General features: G+C 36.0%; 1 protein-coding gene and 3 long non-coding RNA genes across 5 annotated transcripts; 1 reads left to right on the top strand and 3 right to left on the bottom strand.

Annotated features, from left to right (window-relative positions):
* Positions 1-407: 407 nt before the first annotated feature.
* LOC137729166 (uncharacterized) lies at positions 408-5,390 on the bottom strand. 2 transcript variants are annotated; one of them, XM_088678342.1, is made up of 10 exons: positions 4,808-5,384; positions 4,173-4,218; positions 3,983-4,067; positions 3,830-3,875; positions 3,636-3,734; positions 2,904-2,972; positions 2,500-2,824; positions 2,246-2,397; positions 1,731-1,926; positions 408-1,634 (listed from the first exon to the last, which is right to left on the bottom strand). In XM_088678342.1, exons 1-10 carry the CDS (start codon positions 5,282-5,284, stop codon positions 1,036-1,038), a joined length of 2,094 nt encoding a protein of 697 aa, XP_088534468.1. In that variant the 5' UTR covers positions 5,285-5,384; the 3' UTR covers positions 408-1,035. The 2 variants fall into 2 exon arrangements, with proteins under 2 accessions (XP_088534468.1, XP_068324115.2); XM_068468014.2 differs by having other exon boundaries at positions 408-1,926; positions 4,808-5,390.
* A 1,183-nt stretch (positions 5,391-6,573) lies between these two features.
* Positions 6,574-21,344, top strand: LOC148693648 (uncharacterized). Its single transcript, XR_015952049.1, has 3 exons — positions 6,574-7,436; positions 8,439-8,529; positions 20,247-21,344. It is a non-coding gene; the product is annotated as an uncharacterized LOC148693648 (long non-coding RNA).
* Positions 9,057-9,583, bottom strand: LOC148693649 (uncharacterized). The gene is made up of 3 exons (XR_015952048.1): positions 9,395-9,583; positions 9,219-9,311; positions 9,057-9,112 (listed from the first exon to the last, which is right to left on the bottom strand). It is a non-coding gene; the product is annotated as an uncharacterized LOC148693649 (long non-coding RNA).
* Positions 16,198-19,647, bottom strand: LOC148693650 (uncharacterized). Its single transcript, XR_015952047.1, has 2 exons — positions 19,594-19,647; positions 16,198-16,397 (listed from the first exon to the last, which is right to left on the bottom strand). It is a non-coding gene; the product is annotated as an uncharacterized LOC148693650 (long non-coding RNA).
* Positions 21,345-21,601: the final 257 nt, after the last annotated feature.

Genomic DNA, 21,601 nt, shown 5'->3' on the forward strand with positions numbered 1-21,601 from the left:
TGCCATAATACAAGTGAACGGATAAGTGAAAAAAAAAAACCCCTCCTCCATCTATATAATACATATGATATATCAACCTATATTTCGAAAACACTGAAAAATCTCTTAATATACCCCACACCACAAAATGACGTGCAATTTGACATGAAACGTTGAAAATTTTGGGCACTGCATAAAGTCGCTTGCATTAGTTTTTCAAAAGTCAGAAGTCGTGTCGGTTATCCTTTTTGATAGGACATCAATGTAGAAGTAATAAACCAGTCATGTCTTGCATATCAGGACGCCGTATGAACACATATTATTGAATAATCTCAGGCATGCAGAAAATGTTTTTAAGTATAAACGATATTTTACTGTAATCTACGCTGACAGAAAAGGGAGAGGGTATAAACCCGATAATCAGTGAATTGAGGAGGAAGACTCTTTAACGGCGAGAGAAATGCACCTGATGCAATCTTAAGTGAAGTTTTATTTCTTCAGACTAATAACAAATATTTCAAATGTGTGAAATAACATTACATCATCAGAAACCATACAGTGATTACAATCCTTGGACTAAACAAGGATTCTCAGATAAATGTTAAAAACAGATTATCCTACATCTTCAGACAAACATCCTAAACCTAAATCATGGTTTCTTTCTAACCTCACTAATGAAGCCTTTTTTTTACTTGTGGCCCTAACAATTAGCATTAGGAAGGATACATTAATTAATCTGTACAAGAACAATCTACTCCTTTACATTACGGTCGAGTGGGGATGCGCTCGATGTCGAGAGACCGGCTGTGGTCTCGTCACTAGAAGGAGCAACTGAATCACCCACCATTCTATTGGTTAACTTAATCGAAGGAGAATGGGAAATGGGAAGGGGAGAAAATGGATTATTATCGGAGCTGCAATGCTATACCCGGCTGCGCTGAATCAGCCCGGCTAGAACTGGGAGGGGACCCTGGGGACTGAAACCTGAGGTTCAGCTCTGGTGGAACTGAATCGGATATTTTGTTGGGGTGACAACCCTGAATCGGGTTTCTGTTGTTACGACAATCCTTGCCAAGATGGGCGGGTATGAGTCCCCGTTGTCCGTGCTGCCATTGCCTCATTCACTGGACTTAGTAATGAAGGGGAAGAGTTTATCGTACCTGGAGTTTCAGAGAGTTTAGTTTCTTCCGAAGTTAAGCTGTTTGAAGTAGCTGAATGGAAGTTAGCATTAGTCCTAGAGACCTCATCAAGCATTTGAGACGACTGGAAGTTAAAACCACCGGGCCTTGCCGCTCCAACTAGCTTTCTCATCTGAGCAGGAATGTTTAATCCGTTTGTGCCATTAAATCCGTTGATCCCAGGTTGGAATACGGAATTCTGATGGATCTGAAATGGAGGCCTCGGCCTCATTAAACCAGGATTGCTGCTCAGCATATTAAACCCAGTACGAGTGTTTGATCCTACAGCAGTTTCTACTTTTCCAGGGAGGGGTTCAGGAGATTTATTAGCAACAATGGGGGGTGATAAGGTAGCAGCAGACAGAGGAAGAGAACTGCTTTTATTGTCATCCAGTGCTGAAGGAATAGAAGGCACATACTTCTCTGATGAGTTATGTCCCGATGGCTTCTTTGATGAGTTATGTCCCAACAACTTCTCTGACAATTTATCTCCGTTAGACTCAACAGAGCAAGATGTTGCAGCAGAAGATGCATTTGGACGAATGGGAAAGGGCTCTGATGAAGATGGCTGACCTAGTGAGGCTGAGGCTAATAACAGTGGCCTATGTGACGCAACATCATTTTCTCCAACCCACCCTGGGCCGAACTTAACACCAGGGGGCAAAGGCCTTTCGATCTTCTTTGCGGCAATGTTCCAAGCTGCAGCTCCAAGATTTGCAGCAAATCGAGCCAGGCTCCTTGCATAACCATAGTCTGAGTGAAGCCCTACCTGATTCACATAAAAGACAAGTCAGCAGACCACACAAATTAAACTCCACACAAAAGATAGCACATACAAATTCATCCACCAAAAGGCAGAAAGCAGCATGTCCAAACCTACTGCATCGTTTAATCATAAGTCTAATATCCTTTTTCCTTTATTATGGTTTGTCCAATTAAAATAACACCCAAGACGGGTCATGACCATCCACTAGCAAACAAGTAACCTCTAAATATATCTAAGACACCAATATACGCAGTCCTTATACAAATTTGGGGCAAAATTCAGGCACGGACATAAGTATAATTGAACAAAGTTATATACATACAGCCATCAGCTGTTTCCTTTCTCCATCAAATGTAGTCAATACAGATGACTCTCGTCCACCGACTGAAGGATGAGATTGACTATATGTATTACGCCTGTTCTCATCAAACACAAATTGTTTTTTCCCAAGCTTCGAATTACCCCTTGTGGAACCTGAAAAAATTGCAGTTTAATATCAACATTAATCAAAGATCCACCAAGCCTATTAAATGGACAAGTAATACCAGAATTGATGCACATAAAAGCAAATCAAACCTGTGACATCATCATTCCTCTCAAATTTGTTATCCGTCAACCAATTAGTATAAACATCATTATTCCGCAAACCCGCCAAACCAGACTTGTCTGAAAGAAGAGATCCTTTTCTAAGATCCAATGCGGTGTTTTCAGCCCCACTAGCAAGAGTGGCATCTGAGACCTCTGAACCAGCACGGTCCAAGGAAGGCCTGCCCAGTTTCTTTTGGAAATTTTTTGTTGGTGGTCTGCCTCTTCTTACGACCTTTGGTCCTGGTTCATTATCATCACTATCTTGCCTCAAATTTTCAAAATTCTTTTTCGCAAGCTCATGTATTGAGCGTGCCTGGAAAGAAGTCATCGAAGTTCAGTCAACAAACAAATAACCTCAAACAAAGTAAGAAAGGAGCTGGATCAAACTGTACCTGTCGAAAATATATGGTATCTGGGGCATTGTACTGCATCGCATTGGAGCAGATTAAGAAAATATCATCCTGCAAGTTCATAAAATTAAATTTTAACTCTGATAGGCCAACGTTCTAGCAAAAATGAAAATTTTAGATAATCACCCCTTCGTCAATGGCACAATCCAAATTCTAGTGCTAATTTTCAGCAGTCAAATACACAATTTGTCACGTAGTACTCCATGAAGATACTAAATGGTAAAATTCAACAGTCAGTACCAAAAGACAGCCAAAAAGTTATTAAACAAAATGGTTTTGAAGGAAAACATATTTTTGAAACATCCAAGGTTAACATCAAGCAAACCATCGCACTCAAACATGGTAAACTGTTATTGCTTAAACTAAACAGGGAGGAAATAATACAGTCAATAACTACCAAAGCAACATGTCAGTGGCCCAAATTTCAGGGTGTTGAACATTTGATTATATACTCAAACATGGTAACCTTTTATGAACATTCACCATAGGACACGCAGGACGAATTTTCGGCCGACAGACTTTGATACGGTGGGTAACATGCTATTAAAATAATTGCAAGTAAACCTCATTCCAAATGAGGACATCTCATAATCAACCCATTCAAACAGCATGCCGGAACACATCAAACACCGGTACAAGATAACACCAAAACCATCGCGGGATCTCAAACAGAACAAGGAGGACAAAAAGACGATGAAATCAGAGTAAACTGACCTCAAACTGTTCCAAACTGGAGTAGATTCCACTCGTAAGTTTCTTCTTCACCGTCCCGAAATCCATAGGGTGCTCTATTACTTCATGGTAGTCCGGAAGCTGCATAACATAGAAGAAAAAAAAAAGTCAGTGTAAAAAAAGAAATCTTTACACAAATCCTGGAAGTTAATGCATCACCATTTATATAACCCAACCTCTTTGGGGTCCACTGGTTCAGAAAACACACCGTACGTGTCCTTCCTGAAAAAAAAAAAAAAAAAACAATCAAACATCATCAAACTGTGATGTTCTAAAGCTACTGCAGTAAAGCAAGCAAAACACAAATCCAGAAAACCCAAAAAACACACTTTTGGAGCCTGTCGAGAACGAACAGCAGCAAATTTTTATCAGGCAAAGGGGTAGAGGGTCCAGAGTCCAACGTTGTTCTCCCTCCTGCACATGATTATAACCTCAATGCTGTCAAATACACAGCTTCCAAATCCAAATCCAAAAAAAAAAGATCAAATTTGTTTCCACTAAATTTAGTAAAAATCAAACCTCGTAGGCTGCTTGCTGGGTTTGCAGCAGGAATTGACTTCTCACCCTGCAAAAGTAAAAAAAATTAAAGTCAGTAACCCAAAAACAGCAAATTTATATTTTTCCATTGTGGGTGTGAAAAGGCAAAGTAGCCAGGAATTCAAAGGACCCCAAAAGGGCAAATAATACAGTTGCAAAAACTGTGAAATAAAAATTATAAAATTGGAAAAAAAGACAAAAGGCAAATTTAAACTTTTGGCAGATCGATATGACAGTCTAATCATTATTAAGGGTTAGTAAATAAACATGAATTTAAGCAACAAAATCTAAGAAAAGACTGACAATTATGATCAAAGTTAAATACTTTTTGGGAAATTTATGCAGATCTGCAGAAAATTAATAAAGACCGACCGGGTCAACCCTATTTACTAAAGATTTTTAGGAAAAAAAAAAAAAACACTGACAAAAACATAGTTCAAAGGTGCGAAATTCAAGGAATTTTGAAATAATAATGTCAACGTATAGTTTTCCAGACCCACAGAAAAAGACCTGAAAAAAAAGGAGGGTTTTATTTTGGCGCTTCGAACCCGCGAAAAAAAAACAAAAAACCAATTGAAAATCCTGGCATTTCACCCAAAGCCCCAAAATTGAAATACCTTTTGAGGGTGAGCGAGTCCAGATCCATAGCCGATCGCATTGATCTTGCGCTTCCGGTCGGTTCTGTCTTTGCCATCGTCGTCGGCGTTGGACTCGGAGCCAACGCCGGGGGAGTTCCAAGACCCGGAATTGGCCGACTGTTTCTGATTGCCGAAGGGCAATTTGAGGACGAGCTTGAGTTTTTTCTCGCGGCGATTCCCGGCCGAAACGGCGTCGTCTTCGTCCTCTTCCTCGTCCTCGTCGTTGGAATTGCCGTCGGGGTTAGGGTTGCGGCGGGTGGATCGCCGGACGGAAGCGTGGGCGGATTCTGTAGGGGCAGTCCTGTAATTAGGGTTGGAATGAGGGGCAGAATTGGGCTTTCGCTTCTGGTGCTGGTGTTGTAATTGCTCCTGCTGCTCTCTGAGAGTCCGTTTTTGAAGATCCAAAAGAGAGGGCCGTCCTTTCTTCTTCTTCTTCCTTTCCACTACCTTACCCATTTTTTGTGCCCTCTCTCTCCTTTCCTATCTCTCTCTCTCTCTCTCTAGCCAGACAACAAACAGGGTGTTATTTTTTTTATTTTTTTTAAATTAAATTAAATGTTTTTTTTTTTTACTTTATACACATGGGAAAATTATAACTTTTGGGACGAAGGGGGCACTGCGAGTCACGTGATTCTCAAACCGCCTTAGCGTGGCGTATCGCCACGTGGTGCGGGAGATGTCGAACTGGCTGTAATGTCAAAAGGACAAGAGCCTTCCACTTGCGGTGTCCTCTCATACTTTCTAGTTTTGTGTGATTATAGTTAAGGTACGTCAATATTTTATATTATTATTTATTTTTATCTTATTATCTCTATAAAAAAATAATATAAAATATTAACGTAGCTTAACCGTGACTACATAAAACAGGAGGACACTGAAAATGAAAGGGCAGACAATCCTTGTCCATGTCAAAAAGGAGCTGATGAGTGTTGGAGTTGTATCCTAAAAGTTAATTTTGTTGGAGTTTGATTATTTTCTCTCAATCGGTCACGATTAAGTCAATATATGGTGTTGAATTGTTTTCAGAGAGAAAAAAAATGACGAGTGAGGAAGAAGGGAGTGGAAGTGATAAGATTTGAAGAAGAGATAATTATATAGTAGTAATAATATACAATGAATGAGTTCGTAGAGTAGAATTTAAGGTATATATGAAAATAATGTCCTAAACGAGGTTAGGTCATGAAGACTTGTATCTCATAGTCACTTAATTTTTAAATAACGATCTTAGTAATTTGAAAAGTCAACTAGACATTGATATATAGAAAAGTCGGTATATATCGAATTAAGGTTAGCACAGTCTTGTGCTACACGTGTTCAGGTTTCTTCCTCCACATTTATTTTTGTTTACAGTTGTGAGTACATATAAAAGTACGCTTCTTTGTGATGTTGTGACACAAAAAGTAATGTTATTCGTACCATGCCTTTGTAACACATTTTCATACCATCTTAGGTGACATTTGATGTGGACTACCACATCATTTGAATTAATCAGATTTTCAAATTTAGTTTATTATTTAATAAAATAATAATTAAGAAAAACTAGTTAATTAAATGATGATTGTGATATACGAGGAGTCTTTCTCCTTCCTTTCCTTGGATTTTTCAAATGATGTAACAAATACCAGCTAAAGTGGTATGAAAATATAATATAAATATACGATATGAATAACATTACTCTACACAAAATCCTCCGTTGCTCAAAAAGTTTCCTCTTTTAGAAACCTTACCGTTACCGCCAATCCCACGCAAAATCCTGAAAAAGTGCAAAGCTTACCGTCAAGAGGGCAGCTATTTCCTGAGACCCACGATACAGTGGGCCCAACTCACAACGAGGAGAGTGAAAGTGAGAGATCACGATGGACCGACCTTCAATGCAGAATCACTGTACGTTGAAGTGATGAGGAACCAAGAATTCTGCAAAGACAAAGTAAAAATTGTGGGGAAAAAATCGAATAAAAGGGCAACCAAATGTGTATAGCTGTGTTCGTGTGGCAATTCTGGGTTGTTCTTAATTTTCTGTTTTCTGTTTGGAATTTGATGATTGATCTGATTCATTGGGTTGAATAAGTTAAAGCTATAAGTGGGTTTCTTTGGTTAATTGGTTTGGTTTTTGGATGGCTCTTCTGAGTTGTTCTTAATTTTGGTTTTTTAGATTTAATTTCATTCGATTCATTCCGGTGAAAGAGCTAAAACTGAACGATGGGTTTTTTACATTGTTCTTGTTTTTGTTTTTGTTTTTGGATGGCACTTCTGAGTTGTTCTTAATCTTAATCTTGTGTTTTCTGATTAGTTGATGTAATTCAATTGGGTTAGCGTGCTAAAACTACAAATAGGATAATTTTTGTTTTGGTTTTTGGATGGCTTTTCTGGGTTGTACTTAATTTATGTCTCCTGATTGAATTTTAATTGCTTTTGTCTTTGGAGGCCAATAGAGCCTTTGGCATGGTGGGAAGGTGGAGAGATCGTAGGAGGAAGAGATGGGTTAGCAGGTGGGACGTGGCCGGCTTGCACCAGAGATGGCAAGGTGGCTTTTATCCCAAATGCAAGAGAAGTTCAAAAGCTTGCTCAAGCTAAGAGCTGAGGAGACCTTCCGGTTCGATTCTTGGAGGTGATTGTTGTATTAAATTCTCATATGTTTTGCATCTTCCACTCTGTCAACTATTGGCAAGAAGTTTTATTTGCATATATTGATGGGATTTTGGGTGCTTTAGTGTATTGGATTGCAAGCTGAATTCCCGTGTGTAGGTTGGGAGATAATACATAAGAAATTAGGTGGAACATTGAAGTAGGTGGTCCAATTAGCTTGTGATACACCGGTTATTCTCCGGGCAGGATGTAAAGACAGACGCCATTTAGAGCTTAAACTTTAGGATTCGAGTCTCAGATTGGTTAAAAATTGATTCGTTTTCAGATTTTAGTATCATACTTTCGGCAAACCAAAAACCAAACTATAAAGGGTGATTCTATGCCCTAAATGATCAACAATATTAATAAATCGATCAAAGTTGAATAAAAGTAATTTAACTAAGGTTTTCTCGAAACATCCTGCATAAAGAATCTCTGAGTGATCCGCACATATCTACATTCATTTTTACTTTGTACATTTTTATGTGTTTGTGGAAATGAATACCACCCAACTGAAAAAGGTTCAAGATTTAAGGTGTAGGTGAAAACTTGAGTAACTTATATGAAGTTATGGAGCTGGTACACTGCTGCTATTATTCCGAAATTACAACTTCCTTCACCAAACTTTCTAGATTGGCAGTGAAGAAAGTTACTCTCTCTACCAGTTTCTGTTTACATGATTAATTAAATTTTACGTTCCCTTTCATGTTATTGTTTGAGGAGGCTGAATGATTTTACTGCAATGTACTACCGCGAGCTTTAACTCTGACATGCGATTCAATTGCGAGCCAGTTCTTCAGATAGTATCGAAAAGGAAATTTCGTTGATTTCTTTTTCGTTGGTAATTATGTTCTCTTCTTCTTATTTTTATCTTAATTCTCTGTCTGATTTTCTCTGGTGAATTCAACAATCATTCAATATTTCTTGGTTTTCTTCTAAGCATGGTGATTTCCAGTCTAAATTCTAAACTTTAATTTTCTCTCAGACTAATCCCTTTTATTAGAGACAAGATGAGAAACTTCCTCGGATAATAATCGCAATTTTCTGTGATTGCGGAGCAAAAAGAGTCCCATGGAGTTCCACTACTACAATATATGCTATCACCGGCAGAGGAAAAACCGACGAGAAATCAAATTTCTGTCGGAAATTTGGCACGAATCCGACATTAAACAATGTAATGTCGCATTGGAATAGCGACACTATTGCTAGCGTCGCGAAAGGGCTTCAGTGTCGCTTTTTGGGCTTAATCCGCCACTACACAGCGTCGCTTTAAAGCGACACTAACACAGCGTCGGTTTAAAGCGACGCATACTCAATAAAATTAAATAAATAAAATATCCCTATTGTCGCTTTTAATCGACATTATAATAAAATTAAATAAATAAAATATCGCTTAAACCGACGTTAGATAACAATTAAATAAATGTTTGCAGATTGCTCTCCATTGTTGACTTGCATTACAATTTTTAAAAACATAAATTCAATCGTACAACAGAAAAATAAGCTATAGAAATAAATACTAATAAAATCAAATACAAACACGAAAAAATCAATTACCCCTGTACGCTCCGATGTTTCATCAATCCATGTTTTATCTTTTCGTGTATGACATTCAGGAAAAAAGGTTACAGGATCTGCTTCTTTCCCATGCTTCTTCCGCTTTATCAAAAATAAAATTTCATACAAACAACTTAAGCAAACCTCATAGTAAAAATAAATATAATTATTTAAAATTAATCATTAATTCAAAAAGTACAATCCATACATATTCTTCCCGCACTCTTGCAAAGGATTTTGTACCAGTAGTATGGTTCATTGATTTCAATCCCCGATTAATCTTATTTTTTTCAGCAACCTCCTGAAAAAAAACGAACGAAAAAAAAAAGAAGATTATATTAGGCAACTTTAACGTTATAACGAAATAAATCGTGTAAGGTTTACCTTTGTTTTGTCTCTATTCCAATATGCCAACAAATCATCCCACTGGGCAGGAATCACATCAGGAGGAGGCTCGCTGCGCACCTCTTCTGCTCTTTTAGTATAATACTTTTTTTTTTAACTTATTTCTAAACTCTTTGTGCGCATGCTCTGCAATCTTAAGCGTCATATGACGGATCAAAGGCATTTTTACTATATCTGCATCTTCAAAAAAAATATTTCCCTACATACATAAAAACAAAAAAAATCATGCTAGTCAATTATTATTACAAGTATTGACCTATTCTTCTATTTTCAACTAAAAAATAAAAACATCTATACCTTTATTCTATTCCAGAAAGCTTCCTTATCTTCTTCCGTAACCTTACGCCAATCTTTCTCCAACGGCAGATTTCTATAGTCCCTAACCTCCGCTGCTACATGTTTAGAAAAAGCACTAGCATTATCACTAATGCATTTTCCGGACGAATCAAACGAACAAAGTTGTTTTGTCCATTTAGGAATTGAGGGTCCACGCCTCCGTTGAGATGTACCTTGTTAATACAAACACACAATTAAAAACCAGGAAACAAATGTATATTTTCAGATTAGCAATAATAATAGTTCAAACACACAAAAAAAAAAAAAAAAAAAAAAAAAACTGAGACTAATAACAATTCAAAAAAGAACTAGCATTACCCTCGTCCTCTTCCAAATGAAGTTCCTCAGAACGTTGATCTTCACGGGAATTATCCATTGCAAAACTTAATGGAAGGAGAAGGAATATGGCTGAAATGGGGGAAAGAGGAAGCCAGAAATGGGGGATAGAGACGAGAGACAGAAGTGGAATACGGAAGTGAAGGGAGACAAAGAAGATTAAATATGGATAAAAACTTAGCGTCGAAATATGAGCACATTACGTCGCTTAAAACCGACACAATGACTGACTAAACCTCGCCACACGTAACCTGACTGACAGAAAGCCTGCACTTTTGACAGAAAGCCTGCTATACTTGTCAGTGCAAGGGTATTGCGTCGGTTTAAACTGACGTTATCTTGCATAACGTCGAAATAATGGCCTAGTGCATCGTTTAAAACCGACGTTAGTTTGCATAGCGTCGAAATAAGCATAGGTTTGTGTCGCTTAAAACCGCCACTATATCTGATTCGACCTATATTATAGCCTGACATAGTTTTGACTGCAAACCTGACATAGTTTTCAGTCATAGGTCACTTTGCGTCGAAATAAGGTCACATTGCGTCGGTTTTAACCGACACTAGCCTGACAGGTTTTCATAACGTCGAAATAAGAGCAGGTTTGTGTCGAAATATGAAAAAATTTGCGTCGATCTATGAATTGTGTTTGACAGAAAATTAGTCTCGAAAATGTATAATTTTGCATCGATTAAAACCAGTATAAGCATGAGTTGACATGCCAATGACTGACAAAATCTTCCAACCCATTCCCCAGCAAAAAAAACCGGGAAACCTCCCGCCCATCATAAAAAAACAAAGGAACAAGGATAAAAACAAAAACAAAAAAAAATAAAAAAGTTTAATCCAAAATTAAAAAATAATTAGTTATGTTATCTCATATAATATTTTAATAAATAAATTTATTAAGTTGAATCAATTTTTTTTGCACTGTAATTGTTATTTTAATTTGTTGTTATTTTGATAATTTTCTGTTGTTATTTACTAGAATGGATTAGATGAACATAATTTGAGTTGTTATGAGAAAATGGAATGAATAATATTTATAAGCATTTATGTTAAATTAACAATATTAAATATAACCTAAACTTATAATATTTAGGAATATAAGAATATATTATGTTAAATTAATTTTTTTTGCACTCTAATTGTTATTTTAATTTGTTGTTATTTTGATAACTTTGATAACATTTGGTTGTTATTTACTAGAATGGATTAAGCACCATTGAACCCAAATCAAAGTTGGAAGTGTGGTGATATGTAGAGTTGCTCCACATCGGAAAGTTAATTACCCTAGAAAGCTTAGAAGAGTTGAGTCACTCTCTTGTTACTTATCGCTTCAACTTTATTCATAATATTAGAGCATAATAGTGACTTGGCGTACAAGTAAACTAAGTTCATAGGGAATACGAAAAATCTAACCCAAGAAGACTTGGAATCCTAATCAGATTCTCCTATGTACACTAACACATGTGCTTCATGTTATCTTGTTAAATTGTCAAGGTCTTAAGCTTGAATATTCGGCACACATGAAATAGTGTGTTTGATAATCTAAAGAATTGTCCCTAGTATTAGAAAGTTAAAAACAAAAAAAAAAAAAAAAAAAAAAAAAAAAAAAAAATACTTGCAACGACGTATATAACGTTGATCCATTGCTTTTGGAGCTTCCCAAAGAAACCTCCTATTTAAATTACGGTTGCCATTGTAATTAATATAGTTGATAATAACTAATATATATATATATAGTGATTGTTGAAGCCTTGATCGAAACTGGAAGGTAGCACATGCAATGAGGAAATGTACTTGATCATGACTAATTAAAGAGGGCAAATGAAACATACTCGGAGTGGGTGATGCATGGAACATTATAAAACCAGTTTAATCGTTGTCTGCATATCTCGAGACATATTATTACATGCATGTTATAAAGGCGTGCGTATATTGATCAAGTGCAATGTAACATTCAGGAAACGCAGCCTATTCATTTGTACTAATTATGTTATTGTTAATTATTTTATAAGATATATGTAAGATAAGATGTCTACCTAAAGCACATGTTTACCTTATAGAACTCCACTGATCATAAAATACTTGTTGTATCAGTTTTTAATCAAGTCAATTAATTAACAGTTTGGGTGTTTTACGACTTGAAATTTATGGCGTACAATACTAGCATGCCTTAAATGATATTATTCACAACATTCGTAAAGTTCATGTCATAATACTTGCACATAATCTAGCATTCACGGCATCACTTTTGTGCAAGTCATTAAATAAAAATATTTACGGCGTAAACATTGTGTGTCGTATTTAACAATTTACACGACGTACTTTCCTTCTCTTTTAAGGCATTGTGTTATGTTGTAAAGTGAATTTTATATATATTTAGGTCCCTACCTTTTATGGCACGAATCATACATTGTAAATAATGATTTCAAACTTCGCGCCCAAACCTTCCCACTCCACACCTAATAAAAAATGGACAGTGGGAAATTATAGTGCTAGAATGAAATATCAAACAAGTGAAATTCTAGACCATCCCACTTCACTTTCCCCTTTCTTTCTCTCTGCCTTTCAGATTGCTCGTTTCTTTCACACCACCGTGACCCAACAGGCATGTCATACCCACATTTATTTACCCAGAAAACAAACCCCTCTCTCCATCACTTTGTCGCGGTCCATGGGCTCATCTCCATGTCGCTTGTTGTCCACCACCTAAATTCAAGAACCCAAGAGATCCATTCCGCCAAAACTCATTCCGCCGTTTTTCTCCTAATGTTCTAAGGTTGATTTTTTTTTTTCCTTTCAAATTTTTATTTTATTATTATATAAATTTGGTTTTGAATTTACAGGTACTTTCCTCATGTTACTTGTGTATACCAATATCCTGGAGGCTTATCTCCTCATGTTACTTGTGTATACCAATACTTGTATCACTCATACGAAAATCAATGAATCGATCGGTTTTTACTAATGATGGAACTTGTGCTTATTGGTTATATTTGGTTTTTGGGTTCACTATCTAATCCATAGTTTGTAATACACTTCAATATTTTTATATAATTATTATAGTTTTTAGGGGTGTAAAACAGTTAAATTAATATATAATTATTATTATTAGGGGTATAAAACTGCAAATAATAAAAAATAATTATATATAATTATTATTATTAGGGTGTAAAACATTCTTTGTATTCATATAGGGGTGTAAAACAGTTAAATTAATATATAATTATTATAGTTTTTAGGGGTGTAAAACAGTTAAATTAATATATAATAATTATTATTAGGGGTATAAAACTGCAAATAATAAAAAATAATTATATATAATTATTATTATTAGGGTGTAAATGTAACAGCCCGTCCCGAAACGTACATTTGGAAATTACGATTTTACCCCTAATCTATTCGTTTACGTGTAGTTTTGTGTAGTGTTGTGTTGTAGGACCACACACACACTCACACATCACCCTCACTTTCCCGGGATTCCCTCCCTCATTCCCTCACTCTGTCTTCTCTCTCTCTCTCTCTCTCTCCCCGAGTCCATTTCCTCTCTTCTTCTTCTTCTTCTTCTACACACAGATAACACACACATATACTCAAACCTTCACCAATCCAGGAACCAATTACACCATTGAACTCGTGAGGTTGTGAGGAGCACAACCATACCAATTCCAGGTAAGAATTCGAACGTTTTCACGTAGTTTCAACGAGGTCCGATTATTGCACTGTTCATGCAAACCTAAACTAGTGTGTTTTTGGAATTTCTAAGCTTGTAGATGTGTTTGTGAGGTCCCAAGGAGCTTGGGAGTGGTTCGTTGGGTGAATTTGGACGTCACGATCGTCCTGTGCAAAGTTGGCCGAGTTTTGACCTTGAAGACAGGTGAGATTTCATAGTTTTTAGGCCTTAAAACTAGTCTAACGTTGTTCTACTAGTCCTAGGCTTCATTTTGGTATAAAGAACGTGAAATTTGGTTGAAAAACGAAGGAGAAAACAAGGTTTGAAATTTTCCCAGTTTTCCGGCGACGGCGCCGGCGACGGCGACGGCGACTGGCCGGAGAAGGAAGGGGAATATTCCATTAAGTTTAACGGAATATTCCTAACGGCAGTGACGGCGTCAGTTAGGGAATATTCCGTCAGGTTAACGGAATATTCCTGACGGCGTCAGTTGACGCCGTCAGTGTGCAGTGCACGTGACTGCGCGTGGGGGCGCGTGGGTCAGTGACTGTTCAGGCGCGTGGGGGCGCGTGCGTGGTCCAAAAATTATTTTAAAAATATGGGTGTGATCCTGAGGTTGTGTAGATCACGTTGGTATATTCAATTGTCCAATTTGAGCAATGTATGAGAAGTTATTACGAGAAGTTGCTTAGGTGCTTTTAAATTAATGTTTTCGTAACTTTGTTGCGTATAGGTGATTCGTTTCCCGAGGACGAACGTTCACATTCGAGGCAGGGGGGCTACGACCCTTCTAATTACCAGTGAGTGGGCTTTTGTTTTCCGTACATACCTATATACATATTAATTCCCAGAAATTAAATAGAAAAGGTTATTGTTTTATGCCATACATTTTATTATTAATACTTATGCATCATTACATGCATTAGTAACGGCATACAGTTATAAATGTGTATTTGGTGCTGTGGACGCACAGGTAAGTGCCAGGTAAGTGGTACGTATGTTGTTATGCAATGGTAGTTTGAGATGTTTAGAGAGCTCATAATCTGCACCCCGGTGTTAGTGCTCCCGCCCAGGGCCAGGGCATAGTCCTTCACGTGATGTTCACCCGCACCACACGCTCGTCTTGGATCCAAGTTAGGTGCAAGCCTTGTCGTACAGACCACATTAGGTGGTTCCGACTCGTAGGTGACCGCGATTATTCGCATAGTCTTCACGTGATCGTAGCACTAGAGCGTATATATATTACACCCAGTCTTGTCGTACAGACCACGTTAGGTGGTTCCGACTCGTGTGCAGATTCAGATATTGAGTTGAGTTTGGAGCTCTATATGCAGCCGTACAGGTCACGTTAAGTGACTCCCGGCTGCCAGTTTATATGTGATTGATGTGAATTACGCTTGAGCATTTACATTTGATTATGAGATTCTGTTGTGTCATATTCTCAAGCATGAATGGCATATGTGGAGCATGATTGACATACCTATACATACGTATATATGTTCATTTTCTGGGAAGTATACAGGTTTTACGGCGAGGGGTTAGAATGTATTTTGCTAAAGAGTTTTCAAAGAGCTTTGTTTTTGCCCACTCACGCTTTTGTTTTTGCGCCCCTCCAGGTTCTAGTGGTCTAGCAAGTTCAGTGGTTTATCCCAGAGGGCGTCCCGGCATTTCTGACAGACACTCACCATTGTAGGGTCACCTTCGGGTGTAAATACATCGTATCTTTTCCTTTTGGACTGTTGTAGAATTGCTCTGAATTGTGTCTCACATACACTAGTACTTTGTATGCTTTTAGGTTTTTATTTATTCGTACTTTTATATTACCTTCTTATTAGCTTCCGCACGCGCACATGGTTACGTCACCTTCGTGTGACGGCCAGCACGCCCTGATCTCGGTCGGGGTGTGTCAGTAAAACATTCTTTGTATTCATATAGGGGTGTAAAACAGTTAAATTAATATATAATTATATATAATTATTATAGTTTTTAGGGGTGTAAAACAGTTAAATTAATATATAATTATTATTATTAGGGGTATAAAACTGCAAATAATAAAAAATAATTATATATAATTATTATTATTAGGGGTAATACATATGATTGACAACAAGTACCTTGCGTCGAAATAGTCTCATATTGCGTCGAAATAGGCTAGGGTTGCGTCGGTTAAAACCAATGCCAAGGCTGACACACATGTCGTATTGCGTCGAAATAGGCTAGGATTGCGTCGGTTAAAACCGACGCCAAGGCTGACACACATGTCGTATTGCGTCGAAATAGGCTAGGGTTGCGTCGGTTAAAACCGACGCCAAGTCTGACACATCATATTGCGTCGGTTAAAAGCGACAGAAAACAAGGAAAAAAAAAAAAAACAGAATAAAACAAAGTCTAATTAGATGAACATAATAAAACAGAATAATAAAAAAAAACAGAATAAAACAAAGCCAAAAGGATTATATGTTATGATACGATATCATAGCATACAAAATAAAACAAAGTCTAATTAATACAAAAAATAATTAATATATTTATTCCCTGTCATCATCTGTTAGCTCTTCGTCGGTATTGGCATGATTAACGAACCCGGTAGGCAACGCTAATGATTCAAGAAAGGGAGTCTCTTCCACGCCAACCCTTGTATGGAAATTTTCATTATCAAGAATTCGATCATCCAAGTTCGGCGTGGCATAATCATCAATAGCATCACTATCCTCTAATACGTCAAATAAATCTCTTGGCTGAGTTCGAACAACTACGTGCCAATCTTTTTCAATCGTGTCCTCCACGTAAAATGCCTGTAATGCTTGTGATGCTAGTATGAAAGGATCCTCTTTAAATCCCAATTGATTGAAATTCACCATAGTAAATCCATACTGATCAGTTTTCATTCCTCGTGGACTTTCACTATTAACCCATTCGCACTTAAATAACATCACAGCTCGACCCCTATCTCTTGCTTCAGTAGGACCGCAATATTTGACCTCGAACATATCTACAACTCTGCCATAGCAATTTACTTGCCCAATTGCTCCAGGAACATTTGCAGGTACAAAGACACCACAATTTTGATTCTTATGTTTATCATCCACAGATTTTATACGAAATCTAAATCCATGAACAATGTGACTTTTGTATCTACTCACAACCCTACTAGGATAATTAGCTAGCCAATGCAAGTCTTGAGATATCAATGTGTCATTAGCATCATATCTTGAATTCATCTGTAATAAGTATGAAGATAAAAATTGACAGAATAACTATAAACATGTTATAATTAAAATGCAAAACAATAACAAATTTGGTTGCTTCATGCACATCCAAGGTGGCAAATTATAAACAGAAAGCACCACAGGCCATGTGCTATGATCATTCCTCATTTTCCCAAAAGGATTAAATCCATCACTGGCCAACCCTAATCGGACATTTCGAATTTCTAACGCAAAATCCGGATATAAATTATCCAAATGCTTCCATGCGGGAGAATCTGAAGGATGTCTCATAAACTCATCCTTAGGACATTCAATTGCATGCCATCTCATATGTTCAGCCATATGCTTCGACATAAAAAATCGTTGCAATCGTGGTTTTAAAGGAAAATACCACATAACCTTAGCTGCGACCTTTTTCCTCGAGCTATCCTCTGCATTGGTAATTTTATATCTTGATTTACCACAAACTGAGCACACGGTCAAATCTGAAGTATCTTTCCAATAGATCATGCAATCATGGGGACATGCATCAATTTTCACATACGACAGCCCCAAGTCATTTATAAGTTTGTTTGCCTTATATCAGGATTCAGGCAAACAATCCCCTTCAGGCAACATTCTTTTAATTAACTCCAGTAAAGTGGTGAAGATCTCGTCAGGCATTCCCGCTAAACACTTGATCTGATACAATCTTACAACTGCTTCCAATTTCTTAAACTCCTTACAACCTGGCCACAAATCTTGATCTGCCTCTTCAAGCAACTTAAAAAAAGTCTGCACCTCTTCTGGACGCCCTTCCCCAATAGGGGGTTCAGTAGATGGCCCAACACCTTCTTCTGTTAATGGTTGGACAAATACATCATTAAGAAAATCATGCATGCCAATCACCTCATCTCCTGTTTCTTCTTCTCCAATTCCCACATTTTGCTCTCCAATGTTTTGCTCGCCATGATGTCGCCAACAAGCGTTTTTATAATCTTTATCCATATCATACAATATGAGATATTCAACAATGGTGTTCCTAACAAAAGTATATCGATTACAACATCTTTTGCAAGGACATCTAAACTTATCAGGACCAACACCATTTGCAACTGCTTGATCCAAAAACAAATTAATTCCAGTTGTATACGCTTCAAAATTTCGAGGTATTGTCAACCAACTCTTATCCATATTTTATCACTTTACGAAGGTAAAATATTACGTTGACACTAAGATGCCTACAATCTTTCAATTCCTATCATGTAGGCATAACTATCAAAATTTTCAATTTCTATCTTTCACCCCTCGAACTCTATCACGATTGCAATCTTTTAATTTTCAACACCTATTATAGTAAAAACAAATTAAAATAACAACAAAAAGTTATCAAAATTATGCTCATCTAATCCATTCTAATAAATAACAACCAAAAGTTATCAAACTTATCAAAATAACAACAAATTCAAATAACAATTAGAGTGCAAAAAAAATTAATTAATATATTCTTATATTCCTAAATATTATAAGTTTAGGTTATATTCTTATATGAAAGGATATTCTTATATTATAAGTTTAGGTTATATTCTTATGAAAGGTTATATTCTTATATTCTTATATTCCTAAATATTATAAGTTTAGGTTATATTCTTATTAGAGTGCAAAAAAAAAAAATTAACATAATATATTCTTATATTACTCAATATTATAAGTTTATGTTATATTTAATATTGTTAATTTAACATAAATGCTTATAAATATTATTCATTCCGTTTTCTCATAACAATTCAAATAATGTTCATCTAATCCATTCTAGTAAATAACAACAAAAAATTATCAAAATAACAACAAATTAAAATAACAATTAGAGTGCAAAAAAAAATTAACATAATATATTCTTATATTACTCAATATTATAAGTTTATGTTATATTTAATATTGTTAATTTAACATAAATGCTTATAAATATTATTCATTCCATTTTCTCATAACAATTCAAATTATGTTCATCTAATCCATTCTAGTAAATAACAACAAAAAATTATCAAAATAACAACAAATTAAAATAACAATTAGAGTGCAAAAAAAAAAAAATTAACATAATATATTCTTATATTACTCAATATTATAAGTTTATGTTATATTTAATATTGTTAATTTAACATAAATGCTTATAAATATTATTCATTCCATTTTCTCATAACAATTCAAATTATGTTCATATAATCCATTCTAGTAAATAACAACAAAAAATTATCAAAATAACAAAAAATTAAAATAACAATTAGAGTGCAAAAAAAAAATTAACATAATATATTCTTATATTACTCAATATTATAAGTTTATGTTATATTTAATATTGTTAATTTAACATAAATGCTTATAAATATTATTCATTCCATTTTCTCATAACAATTCAAATTATGTTCATCTAATCCATTCTAGTAAATAACAAAAAAAAATTATCAAAATAACAACATATTAAAATAACAATTAGAGTGACAAAATTAATTAATTCGACTAAATTTTTATTAATTTAACAAAAATAGTAGAATTTTATCTAAGTGCTTAAATTATAATTTTTAAATAAATAAACTTGTGTATTATACAATTTAAAAATTAAAGAAGTTAGTGATACAAACCTGATTTGTTGAAGAATTTCGACGTCAACAATTCTTTATGTACTCAACCAGCTCAAATAAATTTCCTACAAAAATAAATTGTAACTAAAAATTAAACATAAGAGGAGAAAATAAAAATATTATAAGCAAGAAAAACTTACTGTTGTGAAGAGGAACAAATGAAGTTTGAAAACCAAAGGAGAAAGCTGAAAGAGAGAGAACACGGGAGACTTTGTAAAAATTGGAAGAACGAATAAGAAAAGTGCAAGAGAAGAAAAAGAAAACACGGGGGAGATCATATAAAGACCATCAATGTGTCGCTTACAACCGACACTGGTTTTCAAAATATATGTCGCTCAAAACCGACGCAGGATTTAAAATATTAAAAACAAAGAATTAGTGTCGCCTAGAAGCGACACCCATAGTTTATGTCGCTTAAAAGCGACACTATTTTATTTAAAGCGACGCCAGTACTTAAAAATATTAAAATATATGTCGGTTATAAGTGACACTAAATTTTTACGTCGGTTTAAAAGCGACATAGAAATTTTACGACGCTTATAAGCGACAGTAAATACGACGTCATCTTCAGTGAGTGTCGCAAATCTCTTTTTCGCCACTATATAATATTAAACCGACGCAACAACTGACACTATTAGGTCCTTTTGTAGTAGTGTTCCCCAAGGAAGTTGTGGAGGAGGCGGATCAGTACAACGGATTAAACCTGATATTGGCCGATCTTTGTTCTAGGACCATGGCTTATGTAACCAACAGACCAAATGAGGACAAATGTTTTGTTACTGAGGTCTCGCATGGGATTCATGTCTTGTCAAATGCAAAGCTAGACTCTCCTTGGCCGAAGGTAAGAAATCTTGTTGTTCCAGCTTGTTTGCCTTGATACAGTAACATATCAGTCCTATGATCGGAACCTGGAAGCCGACACTGATACATATTAGAACCAACGAACCCGATGGCAATGATCTCCCAGTAAAAGAAAATGAAAAACTAACAAACACGGTTAAAGTTGAGGAAGAAAGCCAGCTGCCTCACATTTATCCTCCAGAAAGCCCCTCCATTGGTAAATCCAGTTACCTATGGAGAAGTTGGTTACCATGAGAGATGTCTGGAATGAAGCATGGAAAGAAGGAACAGTAACTAATCGGATCGATTCAGGGTTCAGTACGTGAACGATTTAACCGTTGAACTCGGCCTACAGGAACCAGGCTATCTACCGCTTTTAACCCTGTTTGCATAGGCTCATGCACAGATTTACGTTCAATAAGCCCAGGGGCTTTCACTTCGACACATCTTCGCTCGTGATCGCTAAGAGCCCCAAATGGTGAGTTTATGGCTTAGTAACTCTACAATCATTTGCAGAAATCGTTGCTGACCTCATCTGATCATACAAGATCAGTCTGATACTTAATGGCTTACCGTGTTTCGGGTTCGAAAGAAACAATGTTGCTTCTCAACAATTTATGGCTGGTTTAGCACAGGTTCATGCCTTGTTATCATAACCACTTGTTTGGTCATACAGGAAGAATATAAGCACGAGATCCCGCAGCATCTGCTCTGCCGTTTGTAACTTGTACCTCTTATAAGATTCTACTCTTTGATCCTTGTAACATTAGTTCTTGTGCTTAATTGTTCTGACTACAATTTGGGGTTAAATTGAACATGTGATGAGTTGGATAAATTACGGTGACACCTCTTGCAGCTGTTTGTACAAGCCAAGTGTTATTTTGAAAGAAAACTGATTTTTGCATTCTAAATTATTTGTTTATTTTTGTTTCTCGATTTTCTAATCTATTGTTCAAAGAGAGGATCATGCACGGCAAAAACTTTTTTTTCTTGATTGAAAACCAATTTTCACCCTTGATGTTTGACATTATAATCTTCCAAATTAGATTCAACCCCATTAATTTGATGGGGTTTCTTCGATTATGTGAGGGCCTCGTGTAAATTTGAATTATTAACAATATCAATAATATAGATAATATTAATAATTGTGATTGTGAGGAGGGAGGAA

The sequence above is a fragment of the Pyrus communis genome, chromosome 10 (genome assembly GCF_041283825.1).
Source record: "Pyrus communis isolate YQ-2024b chromosome 10, ASM4128382v1, whole genome shotgun sequence".
NCBI lineage: Eukaryota > Viridiplantae > Streptophyta > Magnoliopsida > Rosales > Rosaceae > Pyrus > Pyrus communis.

Bases quoted from the DNA above. Each gene is read 5' to 3' on its own strand.
- LOC137729166 (XM_068468014.2), bottom strand. From the start codon at position 5,284: ATGGGTAAGGTAGTGGAAAGGAAGAAGAAGAAGAAAGGACGGCCCTCT. The intron at 4,219-4,807 runs GTATTTCAATTT...TTACTTTTGCAG, and splicing joins GACTCGCTCACCCTCAAAAG to GGTGAGAAGTCAATTCCTGC. The intron at 2,825-2,903 runs GTACAGTTTGAT...ACTTCTTTCCAG, and splicing joins ATACCATATATTTTCGACAG to GCACGCTCAATACATGAGCT.